The sequence below is a fragment of the Phoca vitulina genome, unplaced genomic scaffold (assembly GCF_004348235.1).
Source record: "Phoca vitulina isolate PV1807 unplaced genomic scaffold, GSC_HSeal_1.0 scaffold11, whole genome shotgun sequence".
Classification (NCBI taxonomy): domain Eukaryota; kingdom Metazoa; phylum Chordata; class Mammalia; order Carnivora; family Phocidae; genus Phoca; species Phoca vitulina.
In genome coordinates this window covers 30,267,032-30,288,277 of record NW_022589714.1, presented here as the reverse complement: position 1 = coordinate 30,288,277, position 21,246 = coordinate 30,267,032, and the positions used below count along the sequence as shown (strand labels likewise).

Genomic DNA, 21,246 nt, shown 5'->3' with positions numbered 1-21,246 from the left:
AGAAAGTTGTTTTGGGGAAGGGGAGCGAGGAGACGAGAGCGAGTTAAGTAAAAATCAAAGTTGTTCTGCTCCCCTCAGGCCGCCTCTCCTCTGCTTTATCTTTACCCCAAGCTCCATTGGAGTCAGGCTTCCTCGGAGGGCCGGACGCTCCCCGAGTCCCAGCCTGAGTAGGGGGATAGGGAGCGCCCGGCCCGCAGGTCCCGACCCTCTCTGGCTCCGGGCCTCCAGGAAAACCCGGAGCGGAGCATCCCCCGGGTCGGGAAACGCCCTCGCGCGCGCCCACTGGCGCGCATGCTCAGTCGCGCGACGGCCGCGAGTAGGAAGCTCCGCGCGGAATTAGCGGCCGCGGCGGCGCGACTGGAGGGTGGGAGGAGACGCACCGGCTGGCGGGCGGGGGCGCTGGGACGCGGCTGGGGCTCCCGCCCGAGGTTCCTGCGAGCGCTCGGGACCGCGAACCCCCGCGCGAGGAACTAGCGAGCACGGGAGCCAACGAGTGCAGAGTGGGCAGAGGGCGGAGCGGAGCCGCCGGGCGGAGCGGGCTCAGAGCCCGGGTCTCCGCGGCTCGGCTCGGGACCCGGCGGCGGGGACGGCGATGTTCCACTGCATCCCCCTGTGGCGGTGCAACCGTCATGTGGAGACCATCGACAAGCGCCACTGCTCGCTGGTCTACGTCCCCGAGGAGATCTACCGCTACGCCCGCAGCCTGGAGGAGCTACTGCTGGACGCCAACCAGCTCCGCGAGCTGCCCGAGGTGAGTGTCCGGCCTCACCTGCGCGCCGTATTCGGGAGAACACGGACGAGCCTGGCCAGCCCTCTCCCCCTCCTCTCTCCCGCCGTCTCCTGCCTTCCCCACTCTACCCCCCTTCCACCTCCAGATCCGGTCCGCAGGTCCCACTGAACCACCACTACCTGTAGTCACCTGCTTCTTCCTCCCTTACCCCCCCCCCCCCCCCCGCCCCGTCGCATTAAAAGTTCCTGATCATTTTGTACAAAGCGAGCGACTTGCAGTTTTCCAAGTAGTCACTAGAGCTTCTGCGACTAGGGAAACGTTCTGGTCTGGTAAGTAGTTGAGATACACGTCTAAGTACTAACAACTGGTGCCTGTGGTGAGGAGCCAGGTGGCTCGGGCTGTTCCCGGGTGAAAGGACAGAGCGTGGCATCCGCTCCCTGGGCAGTTTTCCCTGCGCTGCCTTCCCCTATCACTGGCCAGGGCGCGCTTCCCCGTTGGCTCTGGCAGGTCCGGAGGAGGTGGGCAGCGCTCAGCAGAGTCGCACTATCTCGGCATCTTCCGAGGAATGTGCCCTGGGCCTTATCGCCGGTGGGCAGTGCTTGCAAGTGCTGTAGTTTGGCTGGCCGGTCTTGGCTCCGGGACCATTGGAGAATTGGGGGTGGGTAGGAGGAGATCGGGCAGGAGGAGAGCTATGCCTTGGGAGCTGTGGGCAGGTGCCCAGGTGCCCGTTGCTGGGTCCCTGCCTGCGTGGACCTGTTGCGTGGAAGGAGCCGCTGTGAACGTTAGCAGAGACTGTGCCTGACGGGCCAGTCTTGCAGCCGCCTCTCCCTGAGCGGGTACGTTCAGGCTCCTGACTTCTGCCCTTGCAGTGATGCGTTAACCTCTTCAGAGTTGTTTAGGTAAATTAATCAGTGTGCTGAGGCTGAACTTGTTAAGCGACAGATGCTGATTGAGCTTTAATGGAGGGTCTGTGACTGCGAACTTTTAACCTTCGAGCTTGCGCGGGGAACTTAGCTTGAGTAACCCTCGAAGAGGAAGGTATCACAAATCCAAGGGTGTGCAGGAAGTCGGTGTGCAGTAATCCAAAGGTGTGCAGGAAGTAGGGAGACTAGACTGCTGGGAGTTGGAGGGAGGACCCGAGGCCTGGAGTTGGAACTCAGATAATCTTTCTTGTCCTTTAGTTAACCGAAGGCCCAGACACTGTCACAGAAACTCACTAGTCAAATGATCTGGCTTGTTAAAATGACCTGCCCGAGTGTTTTAAAAAGCAGAACAGTGTGTTTTTCTTAATATTTCAAGTGTTATTCTTCTTGGATTAACTTTCCTTGGTTCATGTGGAATTGGATGGTTTGCTCTGTGTAATCATGGAGATTATCCTCACTAGGATCTTTGCAAAGCCCCCCAGGCTTTATTTAGCTTAGAAGCAGAAAAGCCATCCAATTCCCTCAGGCATTTATTATTTTGCAGGCATTTCCAAACACATGGCTTTGTCTGGCCTTTAACTTCCTTAAATTTGACTTGAAAGTCATAAATAAGCTCACTTGCTGCCTTAAGTTGTGAATAAGTTTTAGGCATTGCTATCGCCAGAAATACAGAATATATTATTTAATACTTTTCAAGTGTGTCAGAATGAAGTTATTAGAGATTGAGTGAAAAGCTATTTAACTAGAAATGTTTCAGTGTTTCTTGTGGTATTTTTGTTTGTTTGTTTGTTTGTTTTAGTAGAACTGGAAGATTTCCTTTGACTGTATTGGCTTTTCACTCCCTTCTGCAAAGTTTGTGGGTTTTCCTGTCATGTTGGGGAATTCAGCTTGGTAAGGGGAAATTATGGGTTTTGGAAGTGTTAGGTATTCTTACTGATCCTAACTGGAAACTTCCCAGAAGCTCAAAATAGTCTGATAGCACTCCGTACATACAGTAAATAAACAAGCTTTTCAGAGACGAAAGGTGGTCTTGCTTATGCGTAATTACTGGTCTTAGAGCTCTGAAATTAGTTTTATGGTTTCTAGGTTGTTTAAAACCTGTTTCTTCATGACTTATTGTGTCTGGGTGCCGGGATGTGTATAAGCCAGACATGAACAACCACCTCGAAAGCACAGATATTTCATTCAAAGGTACAGTCTTTCCTTGGGCTGCTAGTTTCACCTCTAAGGTCTGTGTTACACATGAGCCCTGTTCACTGCTCTCCCTGCCCCCTCCTCCAACCTCTATCTCTTTACCTTCCCCATCACCTGGAGGCCTCTTTTGCTGACAGACCCCCAAGGTCCCTGTGGTGGTGGTCATGCTGGCTATCTGTTCTCTTCTCTGTAATTTGTTTGGAAGCACAGACGGGGCGGGGGGGAAGACTGCACCCCGTACCCCAACAGCAAAGATACAGTATCCGGGCTTCAGGATGATGAAAAGGTTTGTAACCTCTGACTTGCTCCAACTTCCTCGTTTTGCAAATTGAAACTCGAACTTGAAGTGACTTTTTCAAGGCTGTCCATCTGGTTAGATGTAGTCACTGGTCGCCCCCTTATTCAGCAGCTCTGGACACCTAGCAGGAATCTGGCCTATTCAGCTTCTCACATCCATTAAAACCTGTTATTTAGTCCCCTCCTGTTTTACTCACATCATGAAGCCTGGCCTCTATCAAGCAGTTATTGACCCTTCATCATTTATTGTTGGTAGGAATATAGAGATTAAAGAAGGTATGATTCTTAGGAGCTATTCACAGCTTTGTGGGGAGACAGATGACTTTAAAACAGAAGTGGTGAGTGTGGGGTGGAGGGGGCATAGCAGTTAGCTTGATGGTTACTTACCTAACCTAACCTTTTGCCGAACCTGCCTCCCCGCCCTCAGCAGATTGTCCACCTTGTGATAGCCTCTCAATGCTGCTCTCTGCAGGGAGGGCTCGGAACATTCATCATTAGCCTGACCCCAGATAGATTATAGTCTCACCATCCCATTCCCATCCCCCTTCTCCTTCCCACTTCCTCCCGGCTCCATCCCTTTGGCATGTGTATTAACAGAGACAATCTGACTCTAACCTTCTTGAGATGCTGGCATGTTTTTGCTCATACTTATGAGTGAGCACTGAGCCTGGCACCCAATAGGTCCTGCTCAGTAAACAGCTTTTATCTGTTGAATGAATTTAGCCAATTCTGATACAAATCTTCCTCCTCTGCTTGTTTCTCTTACCTTAAGCATACCACTACTCTGACATCTATCCTTTTCTAATATAGTCAGAATATTCAAGTTGGGAGTGATTTTTTTTCACGACTGTCTAGCTGGTTAGATGCACAGTCTCTGGTTGCTTCAAGTTGGAAACCACTTCAGAAGTTAAAGGTCATTGATATGGTGGAGCTGTTTTGTCTTCTCCAAGATCCTCTACCCCACTCTGTACCTTCTCAGTGTTTCTGACACCGTCAGTTTCTCCCGCAAGGTGCATGGATTGTTGAATACCTTCACATATGTGTGTTTTACTGTGATCTCTCTGGCTCCAATACAGAGCCTAGTCTAATGGGCAGCAAATATTTTGAATGAATGCTGTTGAGTCCAGGCAACTTATAAAACTGAGCTTCATCTTGTCACCTACTCTTAATTAGGATTCAGTTGACCTTTTGATGGTAGCCAGATGACATTATCTCAAATATCTACCCCCTTCTAGCATTCTTTCTCATATCCTGCTTAAATTTTTCCCAGCCCTTAGAGCACTATTACTACCTAACTCTAGACTATAAACTTGCTTACTTGTTCTTTGTCTCCCCAACTAGAACATCAGCTCCATGAGGACAGGGATGTTTTTGTTCATGGATGAACCTAGGACAGTATCTGATATATAGTGGGCACTCACATGCTTGTTGCATGAATGAGTCTTCCTAGGTGATGTCATGTGTAGTCTGCCCCTGTTTCTCAGCCATTGTGATCCTCCTTCCTACAGTCTCACATCTGTATACCAATCTATTGAAACTAGTCATGGCATAAAGTCATTCTGAATTCAGTAGTCTTGTCTTACCAGTCTTTGTTCTCCATCTCCTCTGTGCTGGGCACCTTTGACTGTCTTCTCTTTTTGAAATAATTTTTATGCATTGTAAACATAATTTTTCACTATGACTTCAACATCTCCAACTGTGATCTGTTAAGAGGATAGCCATTCCCACTTGGAATCCAAGACCTTTTTGTCTTAAATTTACCATGTTTCAATTTATGTCTGTCTCCTGCAGTTCAATTTCTGATGGGTGGGACAGCCATTCTTCCTACCCCACAAGTCCATGGACCAAGGCTCTTTGGGCTTGTCTTGAAGGAGCAGAGACCAGGGGTGCTGCAATAAGATAGCTCAAATGCTGCTCCATCACCTGGACGCTTTCTTCAAGCCTTGGTTTCCTCACTTATTATTTTAGTACCTGCTTTTTAGGGTTATTCTGGGGACTAAAGAGAATGCATGCAGAGCACTTACAGTCAGATAGAAGATGTCTAAGATCTTTGTAGATACTGTGGCAAGACACTTTTTAAAAAATAAAACAATGTTTCTTAACCTGGAATTGGAAGACATTTTCCTGGGAGTTCGTAAATGGTTTTTTTAAACCAGAATGAGAACTTTAATGTTCTTTTCAATAATAATTAAAAAAAATCATAGACTCCATATATCTAGGTGAAGTCACAAATGAGTAGAGCCATAAGGTTTTAGTAGTGCCATAATCTGTGTTTGAGCACTCCCTTAATTGTCTCTAGCCAAGGGGAAAGAAAAGATGTGGGCTTATTGCAGAAATCATGTGTTTGGGTCAGATGATCACTGGAAGTTCCATGAACAAAGGTTTCATGGCTATTTGTTAGAGAAGAGTGATGGGTAGCTGAAGGGGTCACGGAGCCCATGGTGGCATAGGCGGGCAGAACTGCGAGGAACCCGCTCCGAGGTAGTGCTCTACCATTGTGCGCAGCCATGGGATGACTGCAGAATTGCATCGTCGTCCTCTGTCATGTTAGATTAATGTTGAGTTCTTTCTTGTTGATTTTTGTCAGATTTTTACCTTGGTTCACCTGCTAGTTTTGTAAGAGCTAAAGCACAGGGAGGACATACCTAATTTTATATTTAGACATACTTAAATAACATTATTATAAAAATAACAAGTCAAAGCTTAAGAAGAACGGAGCCCAGGAGAGGGCTTTCCCCTAAAAGTGATGATCCACACATTTGTCCAGGTAAGGAAGCCGTTCTCATTTCTCAGATATCCTGTTACACAGTTTAGCGCTTAGTTGTTTGTGATTTTCTCTCTCTTTTTTTAAATAAAAGATTTTATTTATTTGACAGAGAGCACGCAGGCAGGAGAGCACAAGCAGGTGGAGGGGCAAAGGGAGAGGGAGAAGCAGACTCCCCGCTGAGCAGGAAGCCCGATTTTGGAGGGGGGGAGCTCTATCCCAGGAGTCTGGGATCATAACCTGAGCTGAAGGCAGACACTTAACCACTTAACAGACTGAGCCACCCAGGAGCCCAGTTGTTTGTGATTCTCTTACGTGTTCGTCCAGCCCCCCTTCTACTTCTCGCCTGCCCTCAATTCTCCCCCTCCTTTTGTAGGTAAGGAAACTGAGACCTAGAGAAGTTATAATTTGGAGGGTAGAATCTCTCTGATTAAGAAACATTGAGTGAGTAGCTGGTACCTATTAAGTAGAATATTAGCCACCACTTACTGAGATTTCACTGAGCTCCAGACATTGTATTAGGTACTCCACATGAAGTTATTTCTCTTAATTGAATAACAACACACTTTAGCCATTATAATTTCAGTTTTGCAAGTGCAGGAATTGAGACTTATTTAAGAAAATTATTTAAGAATCTTCTTTAGGGAAGTTGGTCAAGGTCAGTTCCGAAGCTGGCATTTGACTCCAGCTCCATGTGTGCATTTACTACCTGGGAGCCCACCTGGGAGCAAGGAGGCCTGGCAGTGTGTCGATGCTTAGGAGGGAGCCTGTGCAGAAAGCTCTTGGCAGCCTTGAGGAGTCTCACACTCTCTGAGGAGCTGAGGGAAGGCTTTAGAGGTGGTGACATTCACGCTAGACTGGAAGGAAGGAAAAAGCATGTCAGCTGTTGAGAAACTTCCAGGAGGCTAGAAAGCGTGGCACCTGAGTGGTAGGGAGTGACTGGAGAGGAGCCTGGGGCCAGATCACAAAAGGCTCTTGACAGTTTTGCTAAGGAGACACATTCTGTCCTGTAGGGAGGAGGCCCATGGACGGTGTGTAAGCAGAGATGCAGTACAGTTAGATCTTTGTTTTAGAAAGTAATTCCAGGGCAGAGTACAGAGTCAGGGAGACTAGTCAGGAGCTTATTGTGGTGGTCTAGGCCAGAGAAAATGATAGAGCACCTGTGGGGATGAAGAGGGGAGACGGCTTTGTCCACGATGTTCACACTGGGAATTTCCTGCCTTGGGTCCAGTGCTCTTTCCGCTGGGCCACCTTCTAATAGTGCGGTGGCTGAAGCACTTTAATACTTGTGAAACACTAAGTAAGAAGCATTTACCTCCACATTTTCCTCGATAGTGGTATGTGCCTGCATTCAGCTTGCGAATTGCTTGCTAAGACATGATAAGCATTATATGTAGGCATTGGCTCGGGGGAAAGAAGAACAGCCAGATGTGCTCTGGATGGCAAGAGATTGTTATTTTTGGGTTTCAGATAAATGTGGTCATCAAGTTTATAAAGATGAACCCGCAGTAACACTGGCAAGCCTGTGGGTTTTATTTTTCTGAGTAATGTGAAGGTGTACTATGTGTTTACTGTACCATGAATGTTAGTTTCATCATCTTCTGCTGATGCTTTGAAAGACTAGGAGAATTTTTAGACTGTAGTTGAGGCACACTGGTAAAATAGCAAAATAAGCTTGTTTCCACAGTTCCTTCTCCCCTCTTCGTGAAAAAGGGGGAACCTTGAGCCTTCCTCTCAGCTTCCCAGTGCATTATCCTCACTGCCAGAATTTGTAATTTCTGTACTGTAATAAGTAGGTACTTGGGATTTCCTTAAAAAGGACTCTATACCACCCACTTGACATTCTAGGGGTAAAGTATAGTTGATATTTACACAAGCGGGTCAGAAATAGTAAGGTAAACATTTTTTAGCAATGATGACAAAAATCTCAACCATGATCTTGCTGTGCCATGGAACAAACAGGCATTGGATTCTTTTAGGTGAGGATATAGTGAGTGCTATAGGCTTTTCTCTTTGTTTGCAGAAGTCTAAGGGAAAGTTTGCCTATTTTAGGACTCTACCCAGAACATAGGGCTAGAAATGTTTGTCCTCTACTTCATCTGATAGTTATGAGGGATGATGAGATCATGGGCCAGATCTTAGTAAATGCATAGGAGAAACTTCTGGATGTCCATTTACTTTCTCTTAGGTATTATTTAGTGGACAGGAATGGTAATTTACTATTGCATGTGGTATTTTGGAAGATCTAATGTGTGTCTAGTGTAAAATACTTTGGACTCCTAGAAGATGAAATGTTTAAAAAAATATATTTTTTGCTCATTATTATTTTGAAGAGTTTCCTTATCTAGGCTGTAACTCTAGAGTCCAGAGAATTTGACTCAGTTGGAAGAAATTTGGTATTTCAGTTTCCAAGAACCACAAGGAATGGATTTGTCATGTGGTGGGTGGAAGGAGGTGTTATACCTAATTACAGCATGTTCCATACTGATTCCTGGGTAGTGTGGCCAGATGGAGAGGGCTCTGTCTACCCTGGCCACTCTAGTCACCTTTCTTTCCACAGTCTACACCCGCGTCTTGGGAAATCATCAGGAGGGGCTCTCGGCTGACTTGTGGTGGAAACTAGGAGCTCGAGTCAGAAGAGCTTGTGCAAAGGCCAGAAAGTGGCTTCTGAACCTCTGAGTATGTGCCGTGGGCTCCAGCTGCTTCACTTGATTCGGAAGATGCTGAGACCTCTGAGCTCATGCTATTAGGTGCAACTGGCCTGACTTGGGACCATGATGTGTGTGTTTTTATCTCATTAAAGGAGTAATATAGGTTGGATGCTTAAAAGAATTCAAAGAATAAAAGTGACATTTTCCTTGCTTCCTTTGAAGTGATGCCAGCCATTAACAATTTTAGAATGTATTCTTACAGATTTTTTTCTCTTCATACACCACCATATATTTATTATTGTTAAAACAAAAACAACTTACTACATAAATTGCTTTGCTGCCTGCTTTTTTACTTAACACTGTCTTGGATGTCTTCCATATCAGTACCAATAAATGTATTTCAGCATTGATTCTGGTGTTGTAGTATTTCACTGAATTGGATATACCACGATTGATTGGTTTAACCTTTCTCCTATTGCTGGACATTTAAATTGTTTCTAATTTTTTGCAGTGATGAACCATGATGGAGTAAATGTTCTCGTACATACTACTTTGTACTCCTGTGCAAATGTTTCTTTAATAATTCTTGGATGAAAGGGTATACACTACAAATTTTATTAGATGATGCTAGATTACCAAGATTTTTTTTTTTTTTAAGATTTTATTTGAGAGAGAGTGTGTGAGAGAGAGAGCACGAGAGTGGGGTAAGGGGCAGAGGGAGAGGCAGACTCCCCCCACTGAGCAGGGAGCCCAATGGGGGACTCGATCCCAGGACTCTGGGATCATGACCTGAGCCGAAGGCAGATGCTTAACTGACTGAGCCACCCAGGCCCCCCCCCCAAAGATTTGTTTTTAGTAATGGTGGAATGAAGACCTTCCTAGAGATGATAGAAACCTACCCACTTTACACAGCTAAGGAAATGAAAATCTGGAGAGGTCAAGTGATATGTCAAAGCAAAATGAAAGTATAGACTGTACATCTCCAACTCTACTAACATATCATTAATATCTTAAGACAAGTGTATCAAAACCTTGGCATGATTTAATTTCAAGTCGCCAATTGTACATCTCCAACTCTAGACTCCAAGTCCTGTGGATTTTCTAGGGGCCTAGAGACTGGTTCTGTCATCTCTGCTCCCTTTTTTTTGACTGTGACTCTTTTCCTATAGGCTGGAAAAGCTCTCAAGTGGGCTTTAGTCAGTTAATCAGATATTTTTTCCAGGGCTTTGGAAGACTTAGGTCTTGCCTTCAAGTAGTCAACACTCCTTAGTTGGGGAGAAAAGTTTAGGATCATGGAATTCCTAATGTGGCTCAGACACACATGGGTCAGTAAACCAAGAGTTGCTGTGGACCCTTGCAGGAGGCTCATTGGGGCATCAGAAAAGCAGGACTCTGGTTTTCACTGAAGGTAGGTTCAGATGGGCTGGGAAAGCTGGGCAGGTATTGCAGACAGGGGGCTTATTTATTTATTTATTTATTTTTATTATGTTAATCACCATACATTACATCATTAGTTTTTGATGTAGTGTTCCATGATTCATTGTTTGCGTATAACACCCAGTGCTCCATTCAGTATGTGCCCTCTTTAATACCCATCATCAGGCTAACCCATCCCCCCACCCCCCTCCCCTCTAGAACCCTCAGTTTGTTTCTCAGAGTCCATAGTCTCTCATGGTTCCTCTCCCCCTCCGATTTCCCCCCCTTCATTTTTCCCTTCCTGCTATCTTCTTCTTTTTCTTTTTTTTTTAAAACATATAATGTATTATTTGTTTCAGAGGGACGGGTCTGTGATTCAACAGTCTTACACAATTCACAGCGCTCACCATAGCACATACCCTCCCCAATGTCTATCACCCAGCCACCCCATCCCTCCCACCCCCCACCACTCCAGCAACCCTCAGTTTGTTTCCCGAGATTAAGAATTCCTCATATCAGTGAGATCATATGATACATGTCTTTCTCTAATTGACTTATTTCGGTCAGCATAATACCCTCCAGTTCCATTCACATCGTTGCAAATGGCAAGATTTCATTCCTTTTGATGGCTGCATAATATTCCATTGTTTATATATACCACATCTTCTTTATCCATTCATCTGTTGATGGACATCTTGGCTCTTTCCACAGTTTGGCTATTGTGGACATTGCTGCTATAAACATCAGGGTGCATGTACCCCTTCGGATCCCTACATTTGTATCTTTGGGGTAAATACCCAGTAGTGCAATTGCTGGATCGTATGGTAGCTCTATTTTCAACTTTTTGAGTAAGGGAAAGCTTCCTGGAGGAATGTTATCTCCCTAACTGTATCCCATGGGAAGAGTGGCTGCACCATTCTGTTTTCCAGAGTGGCTGCACCAGCTTGCATTCCCACCAACAATGTAGGAGGGTTCCCCTTTCTCTGCATCCCTGCCAACATCTGTTGTTTCCTGACTTGTTAATTTTAGCCATTCTGACTGGTGTGAGGTGGTATCTCATTGAGGTATTGATTTGGATTTCCCTGATGCCGGGCGATGCTGAGCACTTTTTGATGTGTCTGTTGGCCTTTTGGATGTCTTCTTTGGAAAAATCAGACAGGGGGCTTTTGTGAGGCGACACAACGTTGAGCTGTGGAGCAGAGACCCTCCCTCTGGGTTGCCTTGGTTCTGTTTCTGGAGCAGGGGCCAAGAGGATACGAAGCATGTCGGGGGACAGGAAGCATGGCTGCTAAATTGGTGTGCTGAGTCTCCCAGAGGCTCAAACTCCTTCAGCCTTTTCTCCTTCAAATCCTTTCTCAGTACTTGGCTGAGCGAGTGATCTTTCTAAAACAAAAATGTGATGAATGACTTCCTGCTGCAGTGGCTTCTCACACCTGTGGGATACAACCTGGCAATGTTTTTGTTCTCTTATCTCCCATCTCTTTCCAACTTGAACTTTCTGGCTTGTGTTTCAGCAAGAGTTAGCTGCCCTTGGTTACCAACATATCATTTCATGCTTCTGAGTCTTCATTTTTTTATTACCTGTGTACCATGAGTTACTCTTTCTCTACTTCTTTGCCTGGCTCATTGCTCTTCATCCCATGGGATACAGTTAGGGAGATAACATTCCTCCAGGAAGCCTTCCCTTACCTCCTCTCTGGTCTCTGGGGACACCTGTGTCATTATTCTTACCTCTTTGTTCTTTCCTCTGCCTCCCATCAACGTGAGTTTCTTAAAGCTACACACTTTTTCTTCTTTGCATTCCTGCTGCCTAACTGGGTGGTTGGCACAGAGCAGACATTTAATACATATTTGAGCAGCATTCTTGGGGAAGTTTTCAGCCCTTTTGGGGAGTGGATTTAGAAGCGGGTTTGGACTAGACCTCTAGGTGAGAGCTTGACGATTATTCCAAGAAGAGCTGGGCTTTCTTCAGTCTTTGCATGGATGGTAGTGTCATGATGGAGTGAGATCAGCACTGGCCTGGTAATCAGCCCTGATTTTTGTCCTTGCTCTGAACGACACTAGCATTGTGACCTTGGGCAAATCACATAATCCTATGAGCCTCGGTTTCCTTATCTGCGTGATGAAGGGATGGTGTCAGTGATGTTCAGGGTCCCTTTGAGTTCTGATCTCCTTGAATGCTAACTTTATGAAATTTTATGACTTGATGCCACAGTGCTAACCTTAGGAGAGTGATCCCACAGTTGTGCACATACTCTGTGAGGTTGCTTAGTGGGGTTTAGTAGAACTACAAGTCTAGGCTTAATAATTATAATCAAGGATTTGATGATAAGGAGAAGCTGTTCCAAATACGCGCCTGTGGTCAGCTGTTTATTCCCAGAACCAATTAAGGGAAAAAGATCAGCAGATTTTCTCTGGTTAAAACACAGCCCCCCCATAGCCATACCCCCTCCCAACATTACCCCTCCCCTGACATACCCACAGCCTCCCCATACTCACACCCCCCCCACAGACCCACACCCTCTCCACAGACCCACACCCTCCCACAGACCCACACCCTCCCCACATACCTACACCCCACCCCTGTAGACCCAACCCCCCAACCTCCCCCACATGCTCTCATGCCCCCACCCCCAACAAACTTTGAACACTGACATGTTTCTCCATGTCAGTTGCATTTCCCCAGCTTTTAGAAGTGAAGTAAAATGGGCAACAAGGCTGGGACTTTTTGTCTCTTTTATCAAATGAACTGAAGCAGTTCAGAGGTGGTTGTTTGAAACTTTGCATTGATTTGAGTACCTGAGTGACTGTATTTAGGCAAACTTAGTTTGGGGACTGATGATTGAGAATATGAGTTCTTTGGGGGTGCCTGGGTGGCTCAGTCGATTAAGTGTCTGATTCTTGGTTTCTGCTCAGGTGTTGATCTCAGGGTTTTGAGTTCAAGCTCCGCATTGGGCTCCACACCCAAGCGTAGTTTAGCTCCAAACCTGCTTCTAAATCCTCTCGCCACTTTAAAAAAAAAAAAGAAGAAGAAGAAGAAGAAGAATATGGGTTCTTTGGATGGATTAATATCAGACTGAGGTGGCTTTCAGGGAGTGTGCTAGGATCAAAGGCGGCAGCTTTCTACCAGATATTGGTATCTGGCTTCCCAGGCAGTTCCATTCAAGAATGGGCACCGGGGTGGATCTCTGCTGGATCCTGACACACCCTCCCTCCTTCCCCTATTCACTGCACAGATTTACGGAGTGTTGGCAGTGCTTTAGGCATTGTTCTATCTAGTAAGATAGGTATCTTGCCTTATTCTTACAAGCTTCCATTCCAGGTAAGGGAGACAGCCAGTAAGTGGAAAAGTAAGTAAGAATCTCAGATAATGATAAAAACTGTAAAGAAAACAAAACAGGGACCTGGGGGTAGGGAGCAATAGGAGGGAGGAGGCCTCTCTAAGGAGGTGACCTTTACATTGCTGTGAATACGCCAGAGGTCCTTGCAAAGACTTGGGTATTAGCTTGGCGATTTTGTGGGCAGCAAGAGGGCCAGTGAGGCAGGAAGACAGTATGACAGGGAAGGGAGTAGAAAATCAAGGTGAACATGTTGTTGGGGTTCTTATATGGAGGGGCTCTGAGACCCTGCTGAGGAGTTTGGATTATTATCATCATTATTATTTTTTTGCCAGTTGAAGTATGGCAGATCATAAACCCATAGGATAGCTGACTTATGCTTTAGAAAGTTCCTTCTGCCTGCTGGTTAGAGACTGCAGGGAGGAAGAGTTCAGAGAAGTGGGGAGACTGGGACAGGAGGCTTTTTATTGAAAGGTTCTAGAGAAGAGCTGATGGTGACTTGGACCAGGGTGGTAGCAGTGAGGAATGAGCTATGTCTTGGGGGGCCAAGTCAAGAAGACTTACTGATGTGTTGGATGCAGGGTTTTGGTTTTGTCAACTGGGGAATGGCAGAGCCATTTACTCTGTTAGGGAGGCCTGGGAAAGGGAATGTAGCAGCGTAGGAAGTAGGAACTGGTAAGTATTTGAATTGGGACACGTCAGGAGTTTTTACGAGACCTAGAACTTAGGAGAGGAAGTCCGGGTAATGATAATTATAATAAAGACAGCGCACCTTTTTTTTGAGCAGTGTGCCTTGAATTGTTCTAAATAACTTCCCGTGATTAACTCATTTAATCCTCATAAACATTACTTCATTTTACATAAATAGCTTTGTTTTGCTGTTGAGGACACTGGGACACAGATGAATTAGCTTGCTAAGATCACACAGCTAGTAATACTGCAGCAGAGCCAAGGGTCAAGCTAATGCAGTCTGGTTTGAGAGCCATTATTCCTAACCACTGTGTCTTCCTTCCTTAAGGTTAAATATGGGGCCACCATGTCATCTGCACAAAGAGCCACCCGATGGGCCAGGAGTTGTGTCTGTTCTGTGAAAGGGAGTAGAGAGGCACCCATGACGCCTGAGTTATTTTTGCCTCGTTAAGAAAAAGAGCACTGAGCTGAAATATCATTTTAAGAATCAGGTCACCAAATATTAATGTGCTCACTCAAGCATAATCTTTAAAAGAAGATTAGTGGCCCCCATTATTTGGTGCTGGATTTCTTTCCTTCAGCAAGTAACTTATAGCTGTATCCTTACAAACTCTTGAAGGAAAAGCGTATCCATCTGGAAAACTGATGGGTCTCACTGAACATAATGAGCACTAGTTTTATCATAGTGGTGCCCACATTATAATTCTGCTCATAATTATTCAACTGTTATGCTATTGGTCTCTGTTTTCAAAGCATGATCTCAAGTGATTCGCTTATGAGGCAGTTCTTGGTCTTGACCTTTTTTTTTTAAAGATTTTATTTATTTGACAGAGAGAGACACAGCAAGAGAGGGAACACAAGCAGGGGGAGTGGGAGAGGGAGAAGCAGGCTTCCCGCTGAGCAGGGAGCCCGATGCGGGGCTGGATCCCAGGAACCTGGGATCATGACTTGAGCAGAAGGCAGACGCTTAACGACTGAGCCACCCAGGCTCCCCTTGGTCTTGACTTTAAAGGTTAATATTATCAAGAGGTTCTAATGTACCTTTTGGAACTGCACATATTCTTGAGCTTTCAACACTGTTGAAAATGGATGCCATTGAGATTAAGTTAACAGAAAATATGTGCTTTACAATAGACTTAACCTTAGCGCATAGCATGTCACAGTTATTTATACACCTTGATTCTTGGTAACTTCATTCTAGAATGGCAAGAAGAGGTGGGGGGATGGTGTTATGTATGCCCTGCATCTGTGCTAGCTAGTGATTCACTGAGTTCTGTGGAGGCCAGGAGGAGAAAGAAGCTAATCTCACCCCAACTCTTCAACCTAACCCATCCCTGCCTCTCCTTCGTAACTAACCACTGAAAAAGAAAATCCATATAATCTATGTTATATATATAGATTATAGATCAAATTATATATCTAATTTATAATCTCTATATAAAATCTATAATCTCTCTATATAAATATAATCTATAATATATATAAAATCTATAATCTATCTATATATAAAATCTCTATATATTTTTTGTAAGGTAAATGTAGTAGAGTGTTATTGCTGATGAGGTGTAGTTTCTATAGCCTTTTTAAAATATATGTATTCTCAATGTTTTATTTCAAGATTCAGGTTTAGGTCCCAGTAAATCTGGCTCAAGAGTGTCAGGGATCTTCTGTGGTTTCAGTTCCCTGGTGGTTTCTCCTGACAAAGGGTCAGCCCTGGAGAAACAGAGGAGTGTATCTGGAATACTCTTGACTGCAAATAACAAGCTTTGCAGCCTAAAAGGCCCTAAACAGGCCCGTCGCCACCTCACCTACAAGGAGGCCCGGAGGAAGGTGATGGTGGGGTTGGTTTAGCAGGTTGGCGGTGCAGGGCTCTAGTGTGGCTTTGGTGGGACTAGCTGGGCCTCTGTCCTGCCGCAACCCCTCACAGGGTGGCAGCTCCAGGAGAGGCCTACACGGAGTCACGGGCCCTACCCCGGTCTGTTGTCATTGTTGTTTATTTTTCCTCGCTAAGTGGGACACAGGTAGGCAAGGAGTAGCATCTGAGGTCTGGGGCTGGGTGTGAGGTGCAGTGCCTACTGCAGGAGGAAGGCAGGGGAGACAGACGGCGGGAGCCTGGCTGACTGTTGCAGATACCCTTGCTTCCCGCCAGCGAGTAGTGGATCGTTATGTCTCTCTCTGGTTTAACCCCATGTCTTCTGCCAAAAACACAGGGACCATCTGCTCAGGAAAAGTCTCTTGTAGGAGGGATTTCTGTTTCAAAGTATTCTTAAAAAAGAAGAAAAAAGAGAGCTTGTACATGTAGACATTTTCCCTAGATTTTATTCTCACTATGTGTGAAATTCCATGAGAGAAAACCAGAAGTAAATAGGATATTATAAAGATTAAATTATCAGATAGGCTTGTTTTCTAAATTGTTAAATTCTAATGTATGTCCTAAGTACTTTCTGGTACTTTCTCATGTACTTTTTAAGTGTTAAATTTCTGTGACTGCGTGGTCTCAGGTTTTCCCGATCTCCGTGCCTTTGTCAGTGCTCTGCTCGGAACACTCTTCAGTGCACATGCTGCCACCTCCATGAAGTCTGCCCAGCTCTACAGTCACATCTGCCTCTCTGTGCTCCCCTGACCCATTCACAGTTCACTTCTCTCGGGCTCTTTGTCAGGATTGGGCTTCGTCGTGCGTCTGTATATTCCCCTCAGCTTGTCATCCGGGACTGATTTTATGCGTCTCCGTCCCAGACATTTGGGAATACGGTGCCTTATTCAAAAGAAATGCTGCAAAAATGTCTGTTGCATTGAAAAAAAAAAATGTTTTTTTTTTGTTGTTGTTGTTTTGTTTTGTTTTTTTACGGTGTCGTTTAGGTCCATACATCCTCAGACATTCCTTAGGTGTCTAACCGCTCCCTTCTAGTGCCTCGGTGTAGTGCGTTCTTCAGGGCAGTGAGCCGCTCCCTTCATCGCCAGTGGCGCAGCCTCGTCTGGTTTGGTCCGAGCGCGGCGTCCCCTGAGGACCCCGGGGCGGCCGCAGACTGCAGCGCGGGCCAGCGAGCGTGTCCCGTCCGCTGGCTGTCCACCTGCGAGCGAGGTGGTGGGGGGCTGAGTCAGCACGTCCTGTTGGCAGAGGGTCAACAGGAGCACAGAGAGATAACACATCATTAGTCATGTTGACAGAAGGACAGGTCCTCTTCCCCTTGCCTCTGAGTGGAGGTGTTAATGAGGAGCAGAACGGCCAAGAGGCAGGAAGTGTTTCTGGAGCCCCGGGCTGCGCTGCCCACACCCTGCATGCACTGGGTAACCTGCCCTCGCCTTGGAAGTGTGCACCGAAACCTGTTGCACTTTTGAAAGTGCAAATAGCAGCTCTTTGCTGACTGCCCACAGTATTCCAGCTGCACTCCTAGGCACTTACACAGAATTTGTTCCACCTTTGGGTCAGCCTTATATGGGTTTTTTTTTTTTTTAAAGTCCTGTTTTACAGGTGAGAAAACTGAGGCCACACCCATGCCGACGGTCACTCCTGTGGGAAACAACCTGGCTGTGGTTAAGCCCAGGTCTTCCAGACTCCAAAGGCTGACTTTTTCGTGTGAGATGCAAATTTGGCAGATCTGGTCAGGTAGTGGCCTTGAGATCTTCATGCAGCCAACGTGCATTGAAAGCCCACTGCGCTGTTAGGCTCCGGGGATGCAAACGTGAAGGCCAGTCCCTGCCTTTGGTGTTGGGGTTTAGTGATGGCATCAGGCACCCAAGCAGATTATGATGAAGGCCCGGTTGTGGGGCTGGTGGCTAAATTTTCCTGGTGGTGCAGGGGATACAACACAGCCAAGTGTTGTGGGAGGTGTGGGGTGAAGGGCGTCAGGGGGCAGGCAGCAGCCCCATCGCGTGGGTGGCTCTGAATGCCAGGTGAGGGAGCTTTTCCTTTGTTTTTGAAGCCCAGGAGTGTCTTGTCAGACTTGAGTTTGGAGAGCTCAGCCTGGTAGCCGACGGTGGATGACTTTGAGGGGAACAAGACTGGATTCCGGGAGAATACTTTGGAGGCAAACAGGAGCAGGACTTGGTGACTGAGCGAATTGGAAATGGAGAGTCTGATGGTTGCAGGGGTCAAGGCTAACAGTTGAGTTTTCAGCTTGAGTGACTGCGTACCCCCTACAGGATTTGAGGAATGAGGGAAAGGATGCATGTGGATAAATGAAAGATTGAGTCTGGTGGCTTTTGTTTCCTCAGAGAAGGATGAGATAGGGCAGTGGCTGGGCGAGAGAGATGGGCGTTGAGCGAGGGGTGCCTGTGGGCGGTGAAGCAGGAGAGGGGGCTAATGGGCTTTCCTAGGATTGGTGAATTTCTGGTGGTGCCAGCAGCCTTCGTGATTTGTGTGTGTGTTTTTTTTTTCTCCCCCCTCCGGAGTGCTCAACTCTACCAGCCCAGGTTCGGGAAAAGTAGATTGTAGGTGCTTATTGCACCTGCAGAAGAGGGGTGGCGGGATAGGAGGAGTGAGGCCACTGATGTTTGTGATGGAAAAGGTATTTGGGATGCTGCGTAGGCAGAGAAAGAAGGGGATTTTTAAGCAAGGGGCGGATGGTCAGAGAGAAAATAGTGGAAATGAAGCCATGGGAGAGGTCGTGGCCAGATCTGGAATACTGGAGTTGAATATAACGGAAAGGAAGCAGCTCTGGGTGAGGTCAGTGTTCCAGGGCAGGGACCCGGGAGAGGATGGTGGTGTGTGGTGGATGTAGAGGTCAGCAGGAGCTGCTAGGCTTGCTTGTGGGATGGGTCACCTCCATCAGGAGCCACGAGGCCAGACACCTGGGGCAGGGGCATGTGGAACAGTGTAGGCTGAGGAGGTCTAGTTGCAGACAAAGCTGTGGCAGAAGAGAGCACGTGCCCCATCTGAAGAGGACAGCCATTACCACCGCGGACCAGCCCTCTCACGTGGGGATGCAGGCCCGTGTGCGTGTGTGTGTGTGTGTGTGTGTGTGCACGTGTGCGTACTGCTTCACTCAATGCTTGCTTGCTTTGTTTTGTTTTGTTTTTGTTTTTTTCTGAAAACCAGAATTTTTATATGAAGTCTCCCAATTTTTAAGCGTGGACATCTTATGCAACAGTTTAGAACATTCACTGTTTATCAGGTGTACAGACTGGACTTGGCCGTGTAGGCTGTTTGTGTCCTCTGCTGTACAAACCCCTTGACACTCCTAGGACTGCGGCAGGAAGGAGATGGGTGGGAGGTGTTTTGTGAATTGAATCCCAGAGTCTTGGTAACGCCTTACCTTCCTGGTCATTTCATTCCGTTTGTAGGATGGAGGTTTGAAAGATAAAGAGCTAACTAGCTAATTAGTTTTTCAGTGGGAGCTAATAGGAGGTGATAGTAATCTGAAGCCTGTGGCTCAAGTGAACTACAGATTGTGATAAAAAATTTGCTAGCTTCTTCTGAAACTCCTGCATCCTTACTCCTTTTCTAGAGCGTTCCTCTCGAACTCTCTTAGTCTGCTTCTTGATTCGTACCTCCTCTTTTGCTTGTTCGTGGCATTTTCTTTCCTTGCCCTTTTTTTTTTTTTCTCATTTCTTCTTTCTGTATTTACTTCTCTATCTCCAATTCGTTTTCTTAAAGGGTTCAGCTCGAGTTAGTTGTTTAAAGTATAATGGGTAGTTTTTTTTTTTTTGTATTGACTCAGTAAAATTTTATTTTCTTAGTCTTTAAAACTTGTAAATTAACGAGTTGTGATTATAGATAGTGAAACTTAGGCATTTCACATCCAAATGCATGTTTTGCCCTTCAGATTAATCACTTAGCGGGTTTTACTCAAATTTCCAAACACTGTTTGTCTGCAGGCCACCTACACGTAGCTTCAGCCGTCACCTGTGTTTGCAGATCTTTGTCCCTTTGAAGGTACATTTAATGTTTGGGACAGGCTAAGAACTGGGTTCTTGAATAAGAATAAGGTTATGGATTGGCCTGGGAAATATCATAGTGCTATGTGAGAGGAGGTGTGACCGTGGAGTACTACCACCGTGTCTGTTGTGCGGCTCACGGTACGTCCCTGGAGACAGGGAGGTGCACACGTGTTTGAACAGTGCTGCCTGCTTGGAGTCTGTGCCTTTTATCCCCTTTCAGCGTGGCTTTAAAGACTTTGCTTCCAGATACACTGTTAAGTGGCTTAACTGTTAAATTTTCTCATTTCCAAAGACGTTTTAGTTGGGCCTTTAGTTAGTCTTTTGGAGATGAATGTACAATTTCTCTTGGCCTTTGAAATACTAAAATAGCCTTTGGGACCTGCATTATTGTCATTGTGGGCCTGCTGAGCTCTGGAAACTCTAGGTTAGGAACCACTGGGGGATGGGTTCCCTAAGTGATTTTTTTTCTTTAAGATTTTATTTTTAAGTAATCTTTCTACCCAACGTGGGGCTCGAATTTACAACCCTGAGATCAGGAGTTGCATGCTCTACTGACTGAGCCAGCCTAAGTGATGATTTTGAAGAATGCACACACACACACACACACACATTCATGCACATGCGTGCGTGCATGTACACACACACACAGACACGGCCCATTGCTTAACTTGTCTCTCTGTTAAAGAACCAGGCTGCTTCTTACTGGCTCATTGCTTGTGGGGGCACCACAGTGGCTCATTTAGACTTGGTTCTTTATCAGAAGCAGCTGGGAGTTGTTTTAAAACATGGATCCTAGAGCTCCACCTCCAGAGATTCGGATTCATTACGTTATTGTGGGACCCCAAGAACCTGTAATGTTTGCAGGTGACCCAGGTGAATGATGTTGGGTGATCCTCTGTCCACAGAATGAGAAACACTAGTTTGAGATTGAACAGACTTAGTGTTAGGGATCTTGGAGAGATGGCAAAGTTACTTAACATCTGTGAGCCTCAGTTTTCTCATCCTTTGAGAATGAGAATGGTGATAGCACCAAGGGAGGGTCTCGTGAGGGGTGCGGTAATAATACATAAAGCGCCCAGCTCTGTTGGGCACGTTATGTTAATTACCTGTTGTTGGAAATGAAGGATCCCCATCCGTACCCTGAAGTTGGCATATTTGTCAGAGGGAGTATATGACTAACCCCTGAGGATAAGGATCGCATTTTATACTTTCTCCCGTGTTCTGTGGGTGATGGGGGCCACTTTGTTCTGCTTAGTGCCCGTGTTTATGGGGCAGCCTGTAGTCCAAGTTCATAACCTGAGATTAGCCTGTCTCTGGTTGTCTCTTACCATGTGCCTTAGGGCTTCTTCCTCCTGCGTACTTG

The 21,246-nt window shown here is 46.1% G+C and overlaps 1 protein-coding gene across 1 annotated transcript in view; it reads left to right on the top strand.

Moving 5' to 3' along the window:
• The first annotated feature begins 325 nt into the window (after positions 1 to 325).
• LRRC1 (leucine rich repeat containing 1) overlaps positions 326 to 21,246 on the top strand; it is a 127,597-nt gene continuing 106,676 nt past the window's right edge. Inside the window, exon 1 of the mRNA XM_032409640.1 lies at positions 326 to 751. Coding sequence (XP_032265531.1) covers positions 593 to 751 — 159 coding nt within the window. The 5' untranslated portion in view covers positions 326 to 592. The remainder of the gene's footprint in view (positions 752 to 21,246) is intronic.